Source organism: Hyperolius riggenbachi, chromosome 4 (genome assembly GCF_040937935.1).
Source record: "Hyperolius riggenbachi isolate aHypRig1 chromosome 4, aHypRig1.pri, whole genome shotgun sequence".
NCBI classification, from domain to species: Eukaryota; Metazoa; Chordata; class Amphibia; order Anura; family Hyperoliidae; genus Hyperolius; species Hyperolius riggenbachi.
Window position 1 is genome coordinate 80,476,093 of NC_090649.1, and position 14,816 is coordinate 80,490,908.

Genomic DNA, 14,816 nt, shown 5'->3' on the forward strand with positions numbered 1-14,816 from the left:
TGAGAGATAATTAATTTTTTCAATTTTTTTCCTATTAATCCTGTTAAAATGCATTTATAAAAAAATAATTCTTAGCAAAATGTACCACCCAAAGAAAGCCTAATTAGTGGCGGAAAAAACAAGATATAGATCAATAAATTGTGATAAGTAGTGATAAAGTTATTAGCGAATGAATGGGTGGTGAAAATTGCTCTGATGCTTAAAGAGAACCCGAGGTGTGTTTAAAGAATGTTATCTGCATACAGAGGCTAGATCTGCCTATACAGCCCAGCTTCTGTTGCTATCCCATAACCCACTAAGGTCCCCCTGCACTCTGCAATCCCTCATAAATCACAGCCGTGCTGTGAGGCTGTATTTACATCTGTAATGTCAGTCTCAGCTGCTCCCCCGCCTCCTGCATAGCTCCGGTCCCTGCCCCCGTCCCTTCCCTCCAATCAGCAGGGAGGGAAGGGATGCAGGCGGGGAGAGCAGCAGACTGGCACTATAGAGATAAACACAGCCAGCTCTGACAAGCTGTTTGTCAGCAGCGTGGCTGTGATTTATGAGGGATTGCAGAGTGCAGGGGGACCTTAGGGGGGTTTGAGATAGCAACAGAGGCTGGACTGTATAGGCAGATCCTATTATCTGTATGCAGATAATATTCTTCAAACCCACCTCGGGTTCTCTATAAGGTGAAAAATCCCCGCGGGCTGAAATGGTTAATGCCGCCGAGACTTTTGCAGGAGAAGGGTTAGCCGTTTTTCCAGTTCCTTAATTACATGTATGCCTGTGTGTAATGTCCTCATGGGATTACATGTATGCCTGTGTGTAATGTCCTCATGGGATTACATGTATGCCTGTGTGTAATGTCCTCATGGGATTGCATGTATGCCTGTGTGTAATGTCCTCATGGGATTACATGTATGCCTGTGTGTAATGTCCTCATGGGATTGCATTACAGCACATAAATTAGGCTTTGCTTCACAAGACAAGACACGTGACATTTATATTGTGCTTTTCGACTGGCGGGCTCAAAACGCTTCAGGGCTGCAACCACTTAGGGCGTGCTCCGTGGGCAATCAGGATCATTAGGGAGCCTTGCCCAAAGACTCCTTACTGTTTTATGTAACAGATTCTACATCAAAGGCAGCAGCCTTAGGGCTTGTTCACACTGTGAGCACACTGCACCATTTCCTGAACGTTTGCGCTTCAATACAAAGTATAGGGAAAGTGCTTAAAAAAGCGATTTCCCCAGCGCTTTTAAGAATAAATACATGGGGCTTGATTCACAAAAGAGTGCACACGCGAGCGCTAAAACTTTGCACGTGCGGCATGTGCGAAAAATGGCTTGCACGCACATTTGCACGTGCAAAGCTTTTAGGCGTGATAACTCAGTTTTCACTGTTTTGTGAATCAAGCCCATTGTATTTATTCTGTTCCAGGTCAAAGAGTTAACTTCCTGATTGTCTTCAGGAGGAAAAAATCAAATCGCCAGACAAAAGCGTTTTAAAAAAACGCTTAAAGAGAACCCGAGGTGTGTTTAAAGAATGTTATCTGCATACAGAGGCTGGATCTGTCTATACAGCCCAGCCTCTGTTGCTATCCCAAACCCCACTAAGGTCCCCCTGCACTCTGCAATCCCTCATAAACCACAGCCGTGCTATGAGGCTGTGTTTACATCTGTAGTGTCAGTCTCAGCTGCTCCCCCGCCTCCTGCATAGCTCCGGTCACTGCCCCTGTCCCTTCCCTCCAATCAGCAGGGAGGGAAGGGATGCAGGCCGGGACTGGAGTTCTGCAGGAGGCGGGGAGAGCAGCAGACTGACACTATAGAGATAAACACAGCCAGCTCTGACAAGCTGTTTGTCAGCAGCGTGGCTGTGATATATGAGGGATTGCAGAGTGCAGGGGGACCTTAGGGGAGTTTGGGATAGCAACAGAGGCTGGGCTGTATAAGCAGATCCAGCCTCTGTATGCAGATAATATTCTTCAAACCCACCTCGGGTTCTCTTTAACAAAGTGCAAATCGCTCTGAAAGCGCAGGGAAAAGTGCTTTTCAAAAGCGCTCACACAAGCGCTCAGCGATTGCGCTGGCAATTTATAATTAGAGTTGGGCCGAACTAGTGTTGGGCGAACAGTGTTCGCCACTGTTCAGGTTCTGCAGAACATCACCCTGTTCGGGTGATGTTCGAGTTCGGCCATATGGCCAAACTAAGAGCGCATGGCCGAACGTTACCCGAACGTTCGGCTAGCGCTGTGATTGGCCGAACGGGTCACGTGTAGTGTTGGGCGAAAATCTAGATGTTCGGGTTCGGGCCGAACATGGCCGCGATGTTCGGGTGTTCGAGCCGAACTCCGAACATAATGGAAGTCAATGGGGACCCGAACTTTCGTGCTTTGTAAAGCCTCCTTATATGCTACATACCCCAAATTTACAGGGTATGTGCACCTTGGGAGTGGGTACAAGAGGAAAAAAAAATTTAGCATAAAGAGCTTATAGTTTTTGAGAAAATCGATTTTAAAGTTTCAAAGGGAAACTGTCTTTTAAATGCGGGAAATGTCTGTTTTCTTTGCACAGGTAACATGCTTTTTGTCGGCATGCAGTCATAAATGTAATACATATAAGAGGTTCCAGGAAAAGGGACCGGTAACGCTAACTCAGCAGCAGCACACGTGATGGAACAGGAGGAGGGTAGCGCAGGAGGAGAAGGCCACGCTTTGAGACACAACAACCCAGGCCTTGCATGAGGACAAGAAGCGTGCGGATAGCAATTTGCATTTTGTCGCCATGCAGTCATAAATGTAATACAGATGAGAGGTTCAATAAACAGGGACCGGAAACGCTAACCCATCACAGATGTTCATTGTTCATGTTACTTGGTTGGGGTCCGGGAGTGTTGCGTAGTCGTTTCCAATCCAGGATTGATTCATTTTAATTTGAGTCAGACGGTCTGCATTTTCTGTGGAGAGGCGGATACGCCGATCTGTGACGATGCCTCCGGCAGCACTGAAACAGCATTCCGACATAACGCTGGCTGCCGGGCAAGCCAGCACCTCTATTGCGTACATTGCCAGTTTGTGCCAGGTGTCTAGCTTCGATACCCAATAGTTGAAGGGTGCAGATGGATTGTTCAACACAGCTATGCCATCTGACATGTAGTCCTTGACCATCTTCTCCAGGCGATCGGTGTTGGAGGTGGATCTGCACGCTTGCTGTTCTGTGTGCTGCTGCATGGGTGTCAGAAAATTTTCCCACTCCAAGGACACTGCCGATACCATTCCCTTTTGGGCACTAGCTGCGGCTTGTGTTGTTTGCTGCCCTCCTGGTCGTCCTGGGTTTGCGGAAGTCAGTCTGTCGGCGTACAACTGGCTAGAGGAGGGGGAGGATGCTGGTATTCTTCCATTTTGACCTGTCTGACTCTTTCTTCAAGCAGTTTTGGAACATTGTGTTTGTACCGTGGATCCAGAAGGGTATAAACCCAGTAATTGGTGTTGTCCAGAATGCGCACAATGCGTGGGTCGCGTTCAATGCAGTCCTAGGCCGAAGAGGTCATAGCCTAGGGTCACAAAAACCTGTTTATTTGGGCAATTTCAATGGTGGCGAGTCTGACGTACATAAATCGCAGAAATGGCTGTTAGCAACGTCTGAATCTCACGAAATGTCTCATGCAGGTAGAAGACATATTGTTAGACTTGGGCTCCAAAGATGGGTTCCCTACATCTCTGCAAACCAGAGTTACAGGGCTCCAAATTTGGTAAAATCCCCCATAGGCTTTCATTGGGCCTCCTATTTACAGTTCCAAAATCTCACATCTTTTCAAAGGGCAATTGCTCAGCAGTGGCAAATTTTCTATCATTGTAGGGACCCTTAGGGGGAACATGACTGGTGAGTTTCGGGCCCCTAGGCCGAAGAGGTCATAGCCTAGGGTCACAAAAACCTGTTTATTTGGGCTATTTCAATGGTATTGATGGTGACGTACATAAATCTCAGCCATGGCCGTTAGCAACGTCTGAATCTCACGAAATGTCTCATGCCGGTAGAAGACATATTGTTAGACTTGGATTCCAAAGATGGGGTCCCTACATCTCTGCAAACCAGAGTTACAGGGGTCCAAAATTGGTAAAATCCCCCATAGGCTTTCCTTGCCTCCCTATTTCACTTTCCAAAATCTCACATCTTTTCAAAGGGCAATTGCTCAGCAGTGGCAAATTTTCTAGCATTGTAGGGACCCTTAGGGGGAACATGACTGGTGAGTTTCGGGCCCCTAGGCCGAAGAGGTCATAGCCTAGGGTCACAAAAACCTGTTTATTTGGGCTATTTCAATGGTAGTGATGGCGACGTACATAAATCTCAGCCATGGCCGTTAGCAACGTCAGAATTTCACGAAATGTCTCATGCAGGTAGAAGATATATTGTTAGACTTGGATTCCAAAGATGGGGTCCCTACATCTCTGCAAACCAGAGTTACAGGGGTCCAAAATTGGTAAAATCCCCCATAGGCTTTCATTGCCTCCCTATTTCACTTTCCAAAATCTCACATCTTTTCAAAGGGCAATGGCTCAGCAGTGGCAAATTTTCTAGCATTGTAGGGACCCTTAGGGGGAACATGACTGGTGAGTTTCTGGCCCCTAGGCCGAAGAGGTCATAGCCTAGGGTCACAAAAACCTGTTTATTTGGGCTATTTCAATGGTAGTGATGGTGACGTACATAAATCTCAGCCATGGCCGTTAGCAACGTCTGAATTTCACGAAATGTCTCATGCAGGTAGAAGACATATTGTTAGACTTGGATTCCAAAGATGGGGTCCCTACATCTCTGCAAACCAGAGTTACAGGGCTCCAAAATTGGTAAAATCCCCCATAGGCTTTCATTGGGCCTACTATTTACCGTTCCAAAATCTCACACCATTTCAAAGGGCAATGGCTCAGCAGTGGCAAAACTCACCAGTCATGATCCCCCTAAGGGTCCCTACAATGCTAGAAAATTTGCCACTGCTGAGCAATTGCCCTTTGAAAAGATGTGAGATTTTGGAAAGTGAAATAGGGAGGCAATGAAAGCCTATGAGGGATTTTACCAATTTTGGACCCCTGTAACTCTGGTTTGCAGAGATGTAGGGACCCCATCTTTGGAATCCAAGTCTAACAATATGTCTTCTACCTGCATGAGACATTTCGTGAAATTCAGACGTTGCTAACGGCCATGGCTGAGATTTATGTACGTCACCATCAATACCATTGAAATAGCCCAAATAAACAGGTTTTTGTGACCCTAGGCTATGACCTCTTCGGCCTAGGGGCCCGAAACTCACCAGTCATGTTCCCCCTAAGGGTCCCTACAATGCTAGAAAATTTGCCACTGCTGAGCCATTGCCCTTTGAAAAGATGTGAGATTTTGGAAAGTGAAATAGGGAGGCAATGAAAGCCTATGGGGGATTTTACCAATTTTGGACCCCTGTAACTCTGGTTTGCAGAGATGTAGGGACCCCTTCCTGGGAAGGCGACAGGCGGCACCATTTTATTTGAGGTCTTCTATTGACCATTTTATGCGCGCTACTTTTTCGGGGTTCCCAGTGCACGGGCCCCGTATGTGAGTTTTCCTTTATCCTTGTTTTTAATTGTTTTACTTGTTATGTAATAAAGACGGTTTACACTTAGATGTGCCGTATATCTCTTTCATGTCACTATCCTACTGGACTCCCCTTTGGTGAGTCTCTGCGATCTCAGGATATCTACTATATTCCGGAGGAATCTGTAGTGTGCAACATCGCTGGTGAAACGACACCATTTGAAAGTTCTGCGGACCACCTATCAAATTAGTTTACAACCTTATAATGTGGGTTGTTGGAACCTGTTAAGCCTTGCTTCTTTACCCTTTTGTTCGAAGATCCTGTATACCAAAAAATGATGAAAGCTGTATTACTATAGACCTGCGCTGACTTTATATATTCATTGCTTGTGTGGACTTTTGGACATTGTCCTTCTCGGCTGCGGTCGCCTTCTGCCTTGGCGCTGACACTTGTTTTTTATTTTACTGCTGAGCAATTGCCCTTTGAAAAGATGTGAGATTTTGGAACTGTAAATAGGAGGCCCAATGAAAGCCTATGGGGGATTTTACCAAATTTGGAGCCCTGTAACTCTGGTTTGCAGAGATGTAGGGAACCCATCTTTGGAGCCCAAGTCTAACAATATGTCTTCTACCTGCATGAGACATTTCGTGAGATTCAGACGTTGCTAACAGCCATTGCTGCGATTTATGTACGTCAGACTCGCCACCATTGAAATTGCCCAAATAAACAGGTTTTTGTGACCCTAGGCTATGACCTCTTCGGCCTAGGACTGCATTGAACGCGACCCACGCATTGTGCGCATTCTGGACAACACCAATTACTGGGTTTATACCCTTCTGGATCCACGGTACAAACACAATGTTCCAAAACTGCTTGAAGAAAGAGTCAGACAGGTCAAAATGGAAGAATACCAGCAGGCCCTTGTGGAGACTTTAGAGAGGAGATTGACATCCTCCCCCTCCTCTAGCCAGTTGTACGCCGACAGACTGACTTCCGCAAACCCAGGACGACCAGGAGGGCAGCAAACAACACAAGCCGCAGCTAGTGCCCAAAAGGGAATGGTATCGGCAGTGTCCTTGGAGTGGGAAAATTTTCTGACACCCATGCAGCAGCACACAGAACAGCAAGCGTGCAGATCCACCTCCAACACCGATCGCCTGGAGAAGATGGTCAAGGACTACATGTCAGATGGCATAGCTGTGTTGAACAATCCATCTGCACCCTTCAACTATTGGGTATCGAAGCTAGACACCTGGCACAAACTGGCAATGTACGCAATAGAGGTGCTGGCTTGCCCGGCAGCCAGCGTTATGTCGGAACGCTGTTTCAGTGCTGCCGGAGGCATCGTCACAGATCGGCGTATCCGCCTCTCCACAGAAAATGCAGACCGTCTGACTCAAATTAAAATGAATCAATCCTGGATTGGAAACGACTACGCAACACTCCCGGACCCCAACCAAGTAACATGAACAATGAACATCTGTGATGGGTTAGCGTTTCCGGTCCCTGTTTATTGAACCTCTCATCTGTATTACATTTATGACTGCATGGCGACAAAATGCAAATTGCTATCCGCACGCTTCTTGTCCTCATGCAAGGCCTGGGTTGTTGTGTCTCAAAGCGTGGCCTTCTCCTCCTGCGCCACCCTCCTCCTGTTCCATCACGTGTGCTGCTGCTGGGTTAGCGTTACCGGTCAATTTCCTGGAACCTCTTATATGTATTACATTTATGACTGCATGCCGACAAAAAGCATGTTACCTGTGCAAAGAAAACAGACATTTACCGCATTTAAAAGACAGTTTTCCCTTTGAAACTTTAAAATCGATTTTCTCAAAAACTATAAGCTCTTTTTGCTAAAAATTTTTTCCTCTTGTACCCACTCCCAAGGTGCACATACCCTGCAAATTTGGGGTATGTAGCATGTAAGGAAGCTTTACAAAGCACGAAAGTTCGGGTCCTTATTGACTTCCATTATGTTCGGAGTTCGGGTCGAACATCCGAACATCGCGGCGATGTTCGGCGAACGTTCGCGAACCCGAACATCTAGGTGTTCGCCCAACACTAGGCCGAACCTCCGATTTTAGGTTCGCGAACCGGGTTCGCAAACTTTCGCGGAAGGTTCGGTTCGCGTTAAAGTTCGCGAACCGCAATAGACTTCAATGGGGAGGCGAACTTTGGAAAAAAAAAATTATGCTGGCCACAAAAGTGATGGAAAAGATGTTTCAAGGGGTCTAACACCTGGAGGGGGGCATGGCGGAGTGGGATACACGCCAAAAGTCCCCGGGAAAAATCTGGATTTGACGCAAAGCAGCGTTTTAAGGGCAGAAATCACATTGAATGCTAAATGACAGGCCTAAAGTGATTTAAAACATCTTGCATGTGTATACATCAATCAGGTAGTGTAATTAAGGTACTGCTTCACACTGACACACCAAACTGTTCACTGAACAGAACAGGTATGCAGTGGCGGGTTCACTGAACAGAACAGGTATGCAGTGGTGGGTTCACAGAACAGGTATGCAGTGGCGGGTTCACTGAACAGAACAGGTATGCAGTGGTGGGTTCACAGAACAGAACAGGTATGCAGTGGTGGGTTCACTGAACAGATCAGGTATGCAGTGGTGGGTTCACTGAACAGAACAGGTATGCAGTGGTGGGTACACAGAACAGGTATGCAGTGGTGGGTTCACAGAACAGAACAGGTATGCAGTGGCGGGTTCACAGAACAGGTATGCAGTGGTGGGTTCACTGAACAGGTATGCAGTGGTGGGTTCACAGAACAGGTATGCAGTGGTGGGTTCACAGTACAGGTATGCAGTGGCAGGTTCACTGAACAGGTATGCAGTGGTGGGTTCACTGAACAGGTATGCAGTGGTGGGTTCACAGAACAGGTATGCAGTGGTGGGTTCACTGAACAGGTATGCAGTGGTGGGTTCACTGAACAGGAATGCAGTGGTGGGTTCACAGACACAGTACAGGTATGCAGTGGTGGATTCACAGAACAGGTATGCAGCCAGGAACAAGCTAAACCTAACTAATCTTTCCCTATGAGAGACAGTGCAGCAGCTCGCCCTACTCTCACTAATGCAGGCAGGCACACGAGTGACCGTAATGGCCGCTGCTGCCTGCCTTATATAAGGGGGGTGGGGCTCCAGGGGCTAGTGTAGCCTAATTGGCTACACTGGGCCTGCTGACTGTGATGTAGAGGGTCAAAGTTGACCCTCCATGGTGCATTATGGGGCGAACCGAACTTCCGAAAACGTTCGCCTGCGGGACGCGAACGCGAACCACGGAAGTTCGCATGGAACCGTTTGCAGGCGAACCGTTCGGACCAACTCTATTTATAATGTGAACAAGACTAACCAGTACACCATCCAGCTGACCCACACTAAGGAAAACCAAATATCTCATAGTTTTGCTTGGTTTCTGCCACCGACCACAGAAAGATTATGAGTCTGCATAGCGTAGATTGTTCAGCATACCTCGTGTGTCTGAAAGAGTGAACTCGGTTATCTTCATTTCAAAGTGTTTGTCATGGGGCACATTCTCCATAGATCCTAGATGAAATAAAACAGATTAAGAGTGACACCTGCCACACATATAAATCTATAAAACTTTCATACATGCCTTTCAAAGCATAGCTAAAGCTGGGCTGTAGAAAAAAAATCATGATTTCACTGAGTGATTTTCTCAATGATTTATTTATATCTTATTCTTAAAGAGAATCTGTACTCTTAAATTCTTACAACAAAAGGCATACCATTCTATTAATTATGTTCTCCTGGGCCCCTCTGTGCTGTTTCTGCCACTCTCTGCTGTAAACCTGGCTTGTAATTGCCAGTTTTAGGCAGTGTTTACAAACAAACTAACCAGCTTGTGATAGGCTCACATAAGCAGAGTGTGTGAGTCATACAGAGCCTGCAGGGGGCCTGGAGGGGGTGTGTATAGCTACTATCCAATCACAAGCAGCCCTGCCCTTTCCAGTCTCAGTGCCTCAGCCCGACAAGAGCCGACAGAGGAGAGAAGATTAGATCATATAACAGAGATGATACAGACACTGTGCAAGTAGGAAAGGCTGCAGTAAGCCAGACCACATTAGAACAGGCATAGGAACTTATAGCATAGAAGAAATAAGGATTAAAATTTTGTTACAGAGTCTCTTTAATGCATTGCACAGACAAGGTTAAAAAAAAACAAATGGAAATCAGCTTTCCGATCGAAAAAAAATTGGAATACTAAATCGGAAATCAGATATCCGCAGAAATCCAATTTACCGCAACTCGATAATTTTAGGCCAATTTACAGCCCTCAGAAACATTCAACCAATCGGGGAATGCAGAATTTTTAATATGGATATCGGATTGCTGTGGTAATTATAGGCCAATCAAAAGACTCAGATACTGCCGAGTCTTATGATTGGCCTAAAATTTTCGTGTTTCCAATTTCTGCAGTAAATTACAGCATTCTCTGATTGGTCCAATACTACCGAATATTTCAGATTTTTCAAAATTTTTGCGGTGAAATAAAAAATTGGAAATACTAAATTTTCATGGTAAATCACCACATTCTCTGCTTGATCCAATACTACAATTTCTGATTTTCCAATGTTTGCGGGAAAACGGAAAATCAACTGCATTCGGTTGGTCCAATACTATAGCATTTCGAATTTTCTGTGAAAATGCGTAAAATCAAAAAACGCATTACTATCGGTATTCTGCGGTAACAGAAATCGCCATTTGCGGAAATTGGAATTTCCACAGAGTCGAAAATCACATTTCCGACCATCTGTGCTTACCCCATGGTGGAGTGCGGAGAGTTGATTTTAATCAATCAACATTATCTGAATTATATGGTCACACTCCCTACTTGCACTTACTGGCACGTGCAGTATATAGTTGCTGAATGGTGTGAACACAGGCTATCTTGTCTCCAGTTTGTAACATGCAGGTCCAGTGACCAGACCTGAGTTTGCAGCTACATCTGGACAGACCCCTGCTGAATTGACAATCCTCTCTGGGCAAACTACATTGTAAAGTTACATCGGCATAGTGCCCGGTAGAGTAGGACTCACCAAACCAGGGATAGGTTGTTGACGTTGGTGATCTTATGTACTAATTCCAACTAAAATCCCGGTTTTTGTAGCAGAAGTGTTACAGTCTCTGATTTATGTACAGATTTTCTGTTTCAGTGCCGATGTTAGCTCTTCAGCTTATACTGGGAATATTTAGTTCCTGTTTTTGAGTAGAAGTGAGTAGACAGTCCATGTCTTATAGTCCCCGTTTTGTCCCTGTTTCTATGCAGTGATAAGCTTCAGTATGTCAGCAATAACATGGTGTAGTGCAGAGGGTTTACTTTACTTTCAATGTCATAATACAGGGTGGGCCATTAATATGGATACACCTTAATAAAATGGGAATGGTTGGTGATATTAACTTCCTGTTTGTGGCACATTAGTATATGTAAGGGGGGAAACTTCAAGATGGGTGGTGACCATGGCTGCCATTTTTAAGTCAGCCATTTTGAATCCAACTTTTGTCTTTTCAATAGGAAGAGGGCCATGTGACATATCAAACTTATTGGGAATTTCACAAGAAAACAATGGTGTGCTTGGTTTTAACGTAACTTTATTCTTTCATGAATTATTTACAAGTTTCTGGCCACTTATAAAATGTGTTCAATGTGCTGCCCATTGTGATGGATTGTCAATGCAACCCTTTTCTCCCACTCTTCACACACGGATAGCAACACCGCAGGAGAAATGCTAGCACAGGCTTCCAGTATCCGTAGTTTCAGGTGCTGCAAATCTCGTACCCTATTCCTGTTGAAAAAACAATGGTGTGGTATATGGGGTACAAAGATAGTGGGTCCATTCTTCATCAATGGAAACCTCAAGGCCACTGGATATGCTAAATTGCTATATGATGATATTTTTCCCTCTTTATGCACTGAAGCTGGCACGTTCCCTGAGTTTTCCCAGCAAGATGGTGCACCACCACATTATGGGTGTCAGGTTCGAGCATTCCTAGTTGAACAGTTTCCTGGAAAGTGGATTGGATCGTCGTGGGCCAGTTGAATGGCCCCCAAGGTCTCCCGATCTGACCCCCTTAGACTTTTATCTTTGGGGTCATCTGAAGACAATTGTCTATGCTGTGAACATACGAGATGTGCAGCACCTGAAACTACGGATACTGGAAGCCTGTGCTAGCATTTCTCCTGTGGTGTTGCTATCCGTGTGTGAAGAGTGTGAGAAGAGGGTTGCATTGACAATCCAACACAATGGGCAGCACATTGAACACATTTTATAAGTGGTCAGAAACTTGTAAATAACTCATGAAAGAATATAGTTACATTAAAACCAAGCACATTGTTTTTCTTGTGAAATTCCCAATAAGTTTGATGTGTCACATGGCCCTCTTCCTATTGAAAAAACAAAAGTTGACTTCAAAATGGCCAACATGGTCACCACCCATCTTGAAAAGTTTCCCCCCTCACATATACTGATGTGCCACAAACACTAAGTTAATATCACCAACCATTCCCATTTTATTAAGGTGTATCCATAAAAACAAATAACATGAGATAGCATGTGCCTACAAGCACAATAAGCTAACATGTACCTCCACATAAAGTAATTAAGTCAGCATGTTCCCCAAATAACATAATTAGGCAACATGTACCCCCTAATAGCACCTAAAGGCAGCATACACCTCCTTAAAGCCATGAGGGAAATACCATATATTCTCGAATACAAGTCGACCCCATGTATAAGTTGACTCCAATATTTGACCCTCTTAAGCTGAAATATTTTTTATTGACTCAAGTATAAGGCTGCAGAAAACAAAGCAAGCGCTCACCAACACGGGCCGCATCTGAATGACTCATCACCTCATATGCACCGCTTAAATAGCTCAAATACACACTCAGCAATCAGACAGATGCAAAACATATGCAAAACTAAATACTTACCATGCAAAACAGGATAGCACAATGGGTGCTGCTAGCCTGGTAGTTACAGAACTGTGGAAACAAAATATAGGTAAAAGGCTGCGCATCCCTGACCCAATACTGTACAATTGAATGGTTAATCGATGTGGCGCACACCGCCCCCCCTGGACTGAAATGTACGCCCGCATCCAAACAATGCAATACTGGTCTATGGAGAAATTTTAGCTTCCATCATAGTTTTGCATGCAAAAATATAGATATACTGGACATCTGCACCAACGTTGAGGTAAATCTCCAAGGCAGATGTCCTAACACTAAACTGACCTAAGTTAAAAGCAAATGTCTTTGCCCTGGCAGCAGCTAACGCTAAAATGTGTAACTTACATTCAATACAGACAGCAGAAAACAAAGCAAGCGCTCACCAACACGGGCCGCATCTGAATGACTCATCACCTCATATGCACCGCTTAAATAGCTCAAATACACACTCAGCAATCAGACAGATGCAAAACATATGCAAAACTAAATACTTACCATGCAAAACAGGATAGCACAATGGGTGCTGCTAGCCTGGTAGTTACAGAACTGTGGAAACAAAATATAGGTAAAAGGCTGCGCATCCCTGACCCAATACTGTACAATTGAATGGTTAATCGATGTGGCGCACACCGCCCCCCCTGGACTGAAATGTACGCCCGCATCCAAACAATGCAATACTGGTCTATGGAGAAATTTTAGCTTCCATCATAGTTTTGCATGCAAAAATATAGATATACTGGACATCTGCACCAACGTTGAGGTAAATCTCCAAGGCAGATGTCCTAACACTAAACTGACCTAAGTTAAAAGCAAATGTCTTTGCCCTGGCAGCAGCTAACGCTAAAATGTGTAACTTACATTCAATACAGACAGCAGAAAACAAAGCAAGCGCTCACCAACACGGGCCGCATCTGAATGACTCATCACCTCATATGCACCGCTTAAATAGCTCAAATACACACTCAGCAATCAGACAGATGCAAAACATATGCAAAACTAAATACTTACCATGCAAAACAGGATAGCACAATGGGTGCTGCTAGCCTGGTAGTTACAGAACTGTGGAAACAAAATATAGGTAAAAGGCTGCGCATCCCTGACCCAATACTGTACAATTGAATGGTTAATCGATGTGGCGCACACCGCCCCCCCTGGACTGAAATGTACGCCCGCATCCAAACAATGCAATACTGGTCTATGGAGAAATGTTAGCTTCCATCATAGTTTTGCATGCAAAAATATAGATATACTGGACATCTGCACCAACGTTGAGGTAAATCTCCAAGGCAGATGTCCTAACACTAAACTGACCTAAGTTAAAAGCAAATGTCTTTGCCCTGGCAGCAGCTAACGCTAAAATGTGTAACTTACATTCAATACAGACAGCAGAAAACAAAGCAAGCGCTCACCAACACGGGCCGCATCTGAATGACTCATCACCTCATATGCACCGCTTAAATAGCTCAAATACACACTCAGCAATCAGACAGATGCAAAACATATGCAAAACTAAATACTTACCATGCAAAACAGGATAGCACAATGGGTGCTGCTAGCCTGGTAGTTACAGAACTGTAACTATCCTGTTTTGCATGGTAAGTATTTAGTTTTGCATATGTTTTGCATCTGTCTGATTGCTGAGTGTGTATTTGAGCTATTTAAGCGGTGCATATGAGGTGATGAGTCATTCAGATGCGGCCCGTGTTGGTGAGCGCTTGCTTTGTTTTCTGCTGTCTGTATTGAATGTAAGTTACACATTTTAGCGTTAGCTGCTGCCAGGGCAAAGACATTTGCTTTTAACTTAGGTCAGTTTAGTGTTAGGACATCTGCCTTGGAGATTTACCTCAACGTTGGTGCAGATGTCCAGTATATCTATATTTTTGCATGCAAAACTATGATGGAAGCTAAAATTTCTCCATAGACCAGTATTGCATTGTTTGGATGCGGGCGTACATTTCAGTCCAGGGGGGGCGGTGTGCGCCACATCGATTAACCATTCAATTGTACAGTATTGGGTCAGGGATGCGCAGCCTTTTACCTATATTTTGTTTCCACAGTTCTGTAACTACCAGGCTAGCAGCACCCATTGTGCTATCCTGTTTTGCATGGTAAGTATTTAGTTTTGCATATGTTTTGCATCTGTCTGATTGCTGAGTGTGTATTTGAGCTATTTAAGCGGTGCATATGAGGTGATGAGTCATTCAGATGCGGCCCGTGTTGGTGAGCGCTTGCTTTGTTTTCTGCTGTCTGTATTGAATGTAAGTTACACATTTTAGCGTTAGCTGCTGC

At 44.8% G+C, this 14,816-nt stretch overlaps 1 protein-coding gene across 1 annotated transcript in view; it reads right to left on the reverse strand.

The window, feature by feature from the left end:
• LOC137570393 (cytosolic phospholipase A2 gamma-like) overlaps positions 1-14,816 on the reverse strand; it is a 130,507-nt gene that overhangs the window by 68,525 nt on the left and 47,166 nt on the right. The window contains exon 13 of the mRNA XM_068279075.1: positions 9,026-9,100. Within this exon, the coding sequence (XP_068135176.1) occupies positions 9,026-9,100 (75 nt within the window). The remainder of the gene's footprint in view (positions 1-9,025; positions 9,101-14,816) is intronic.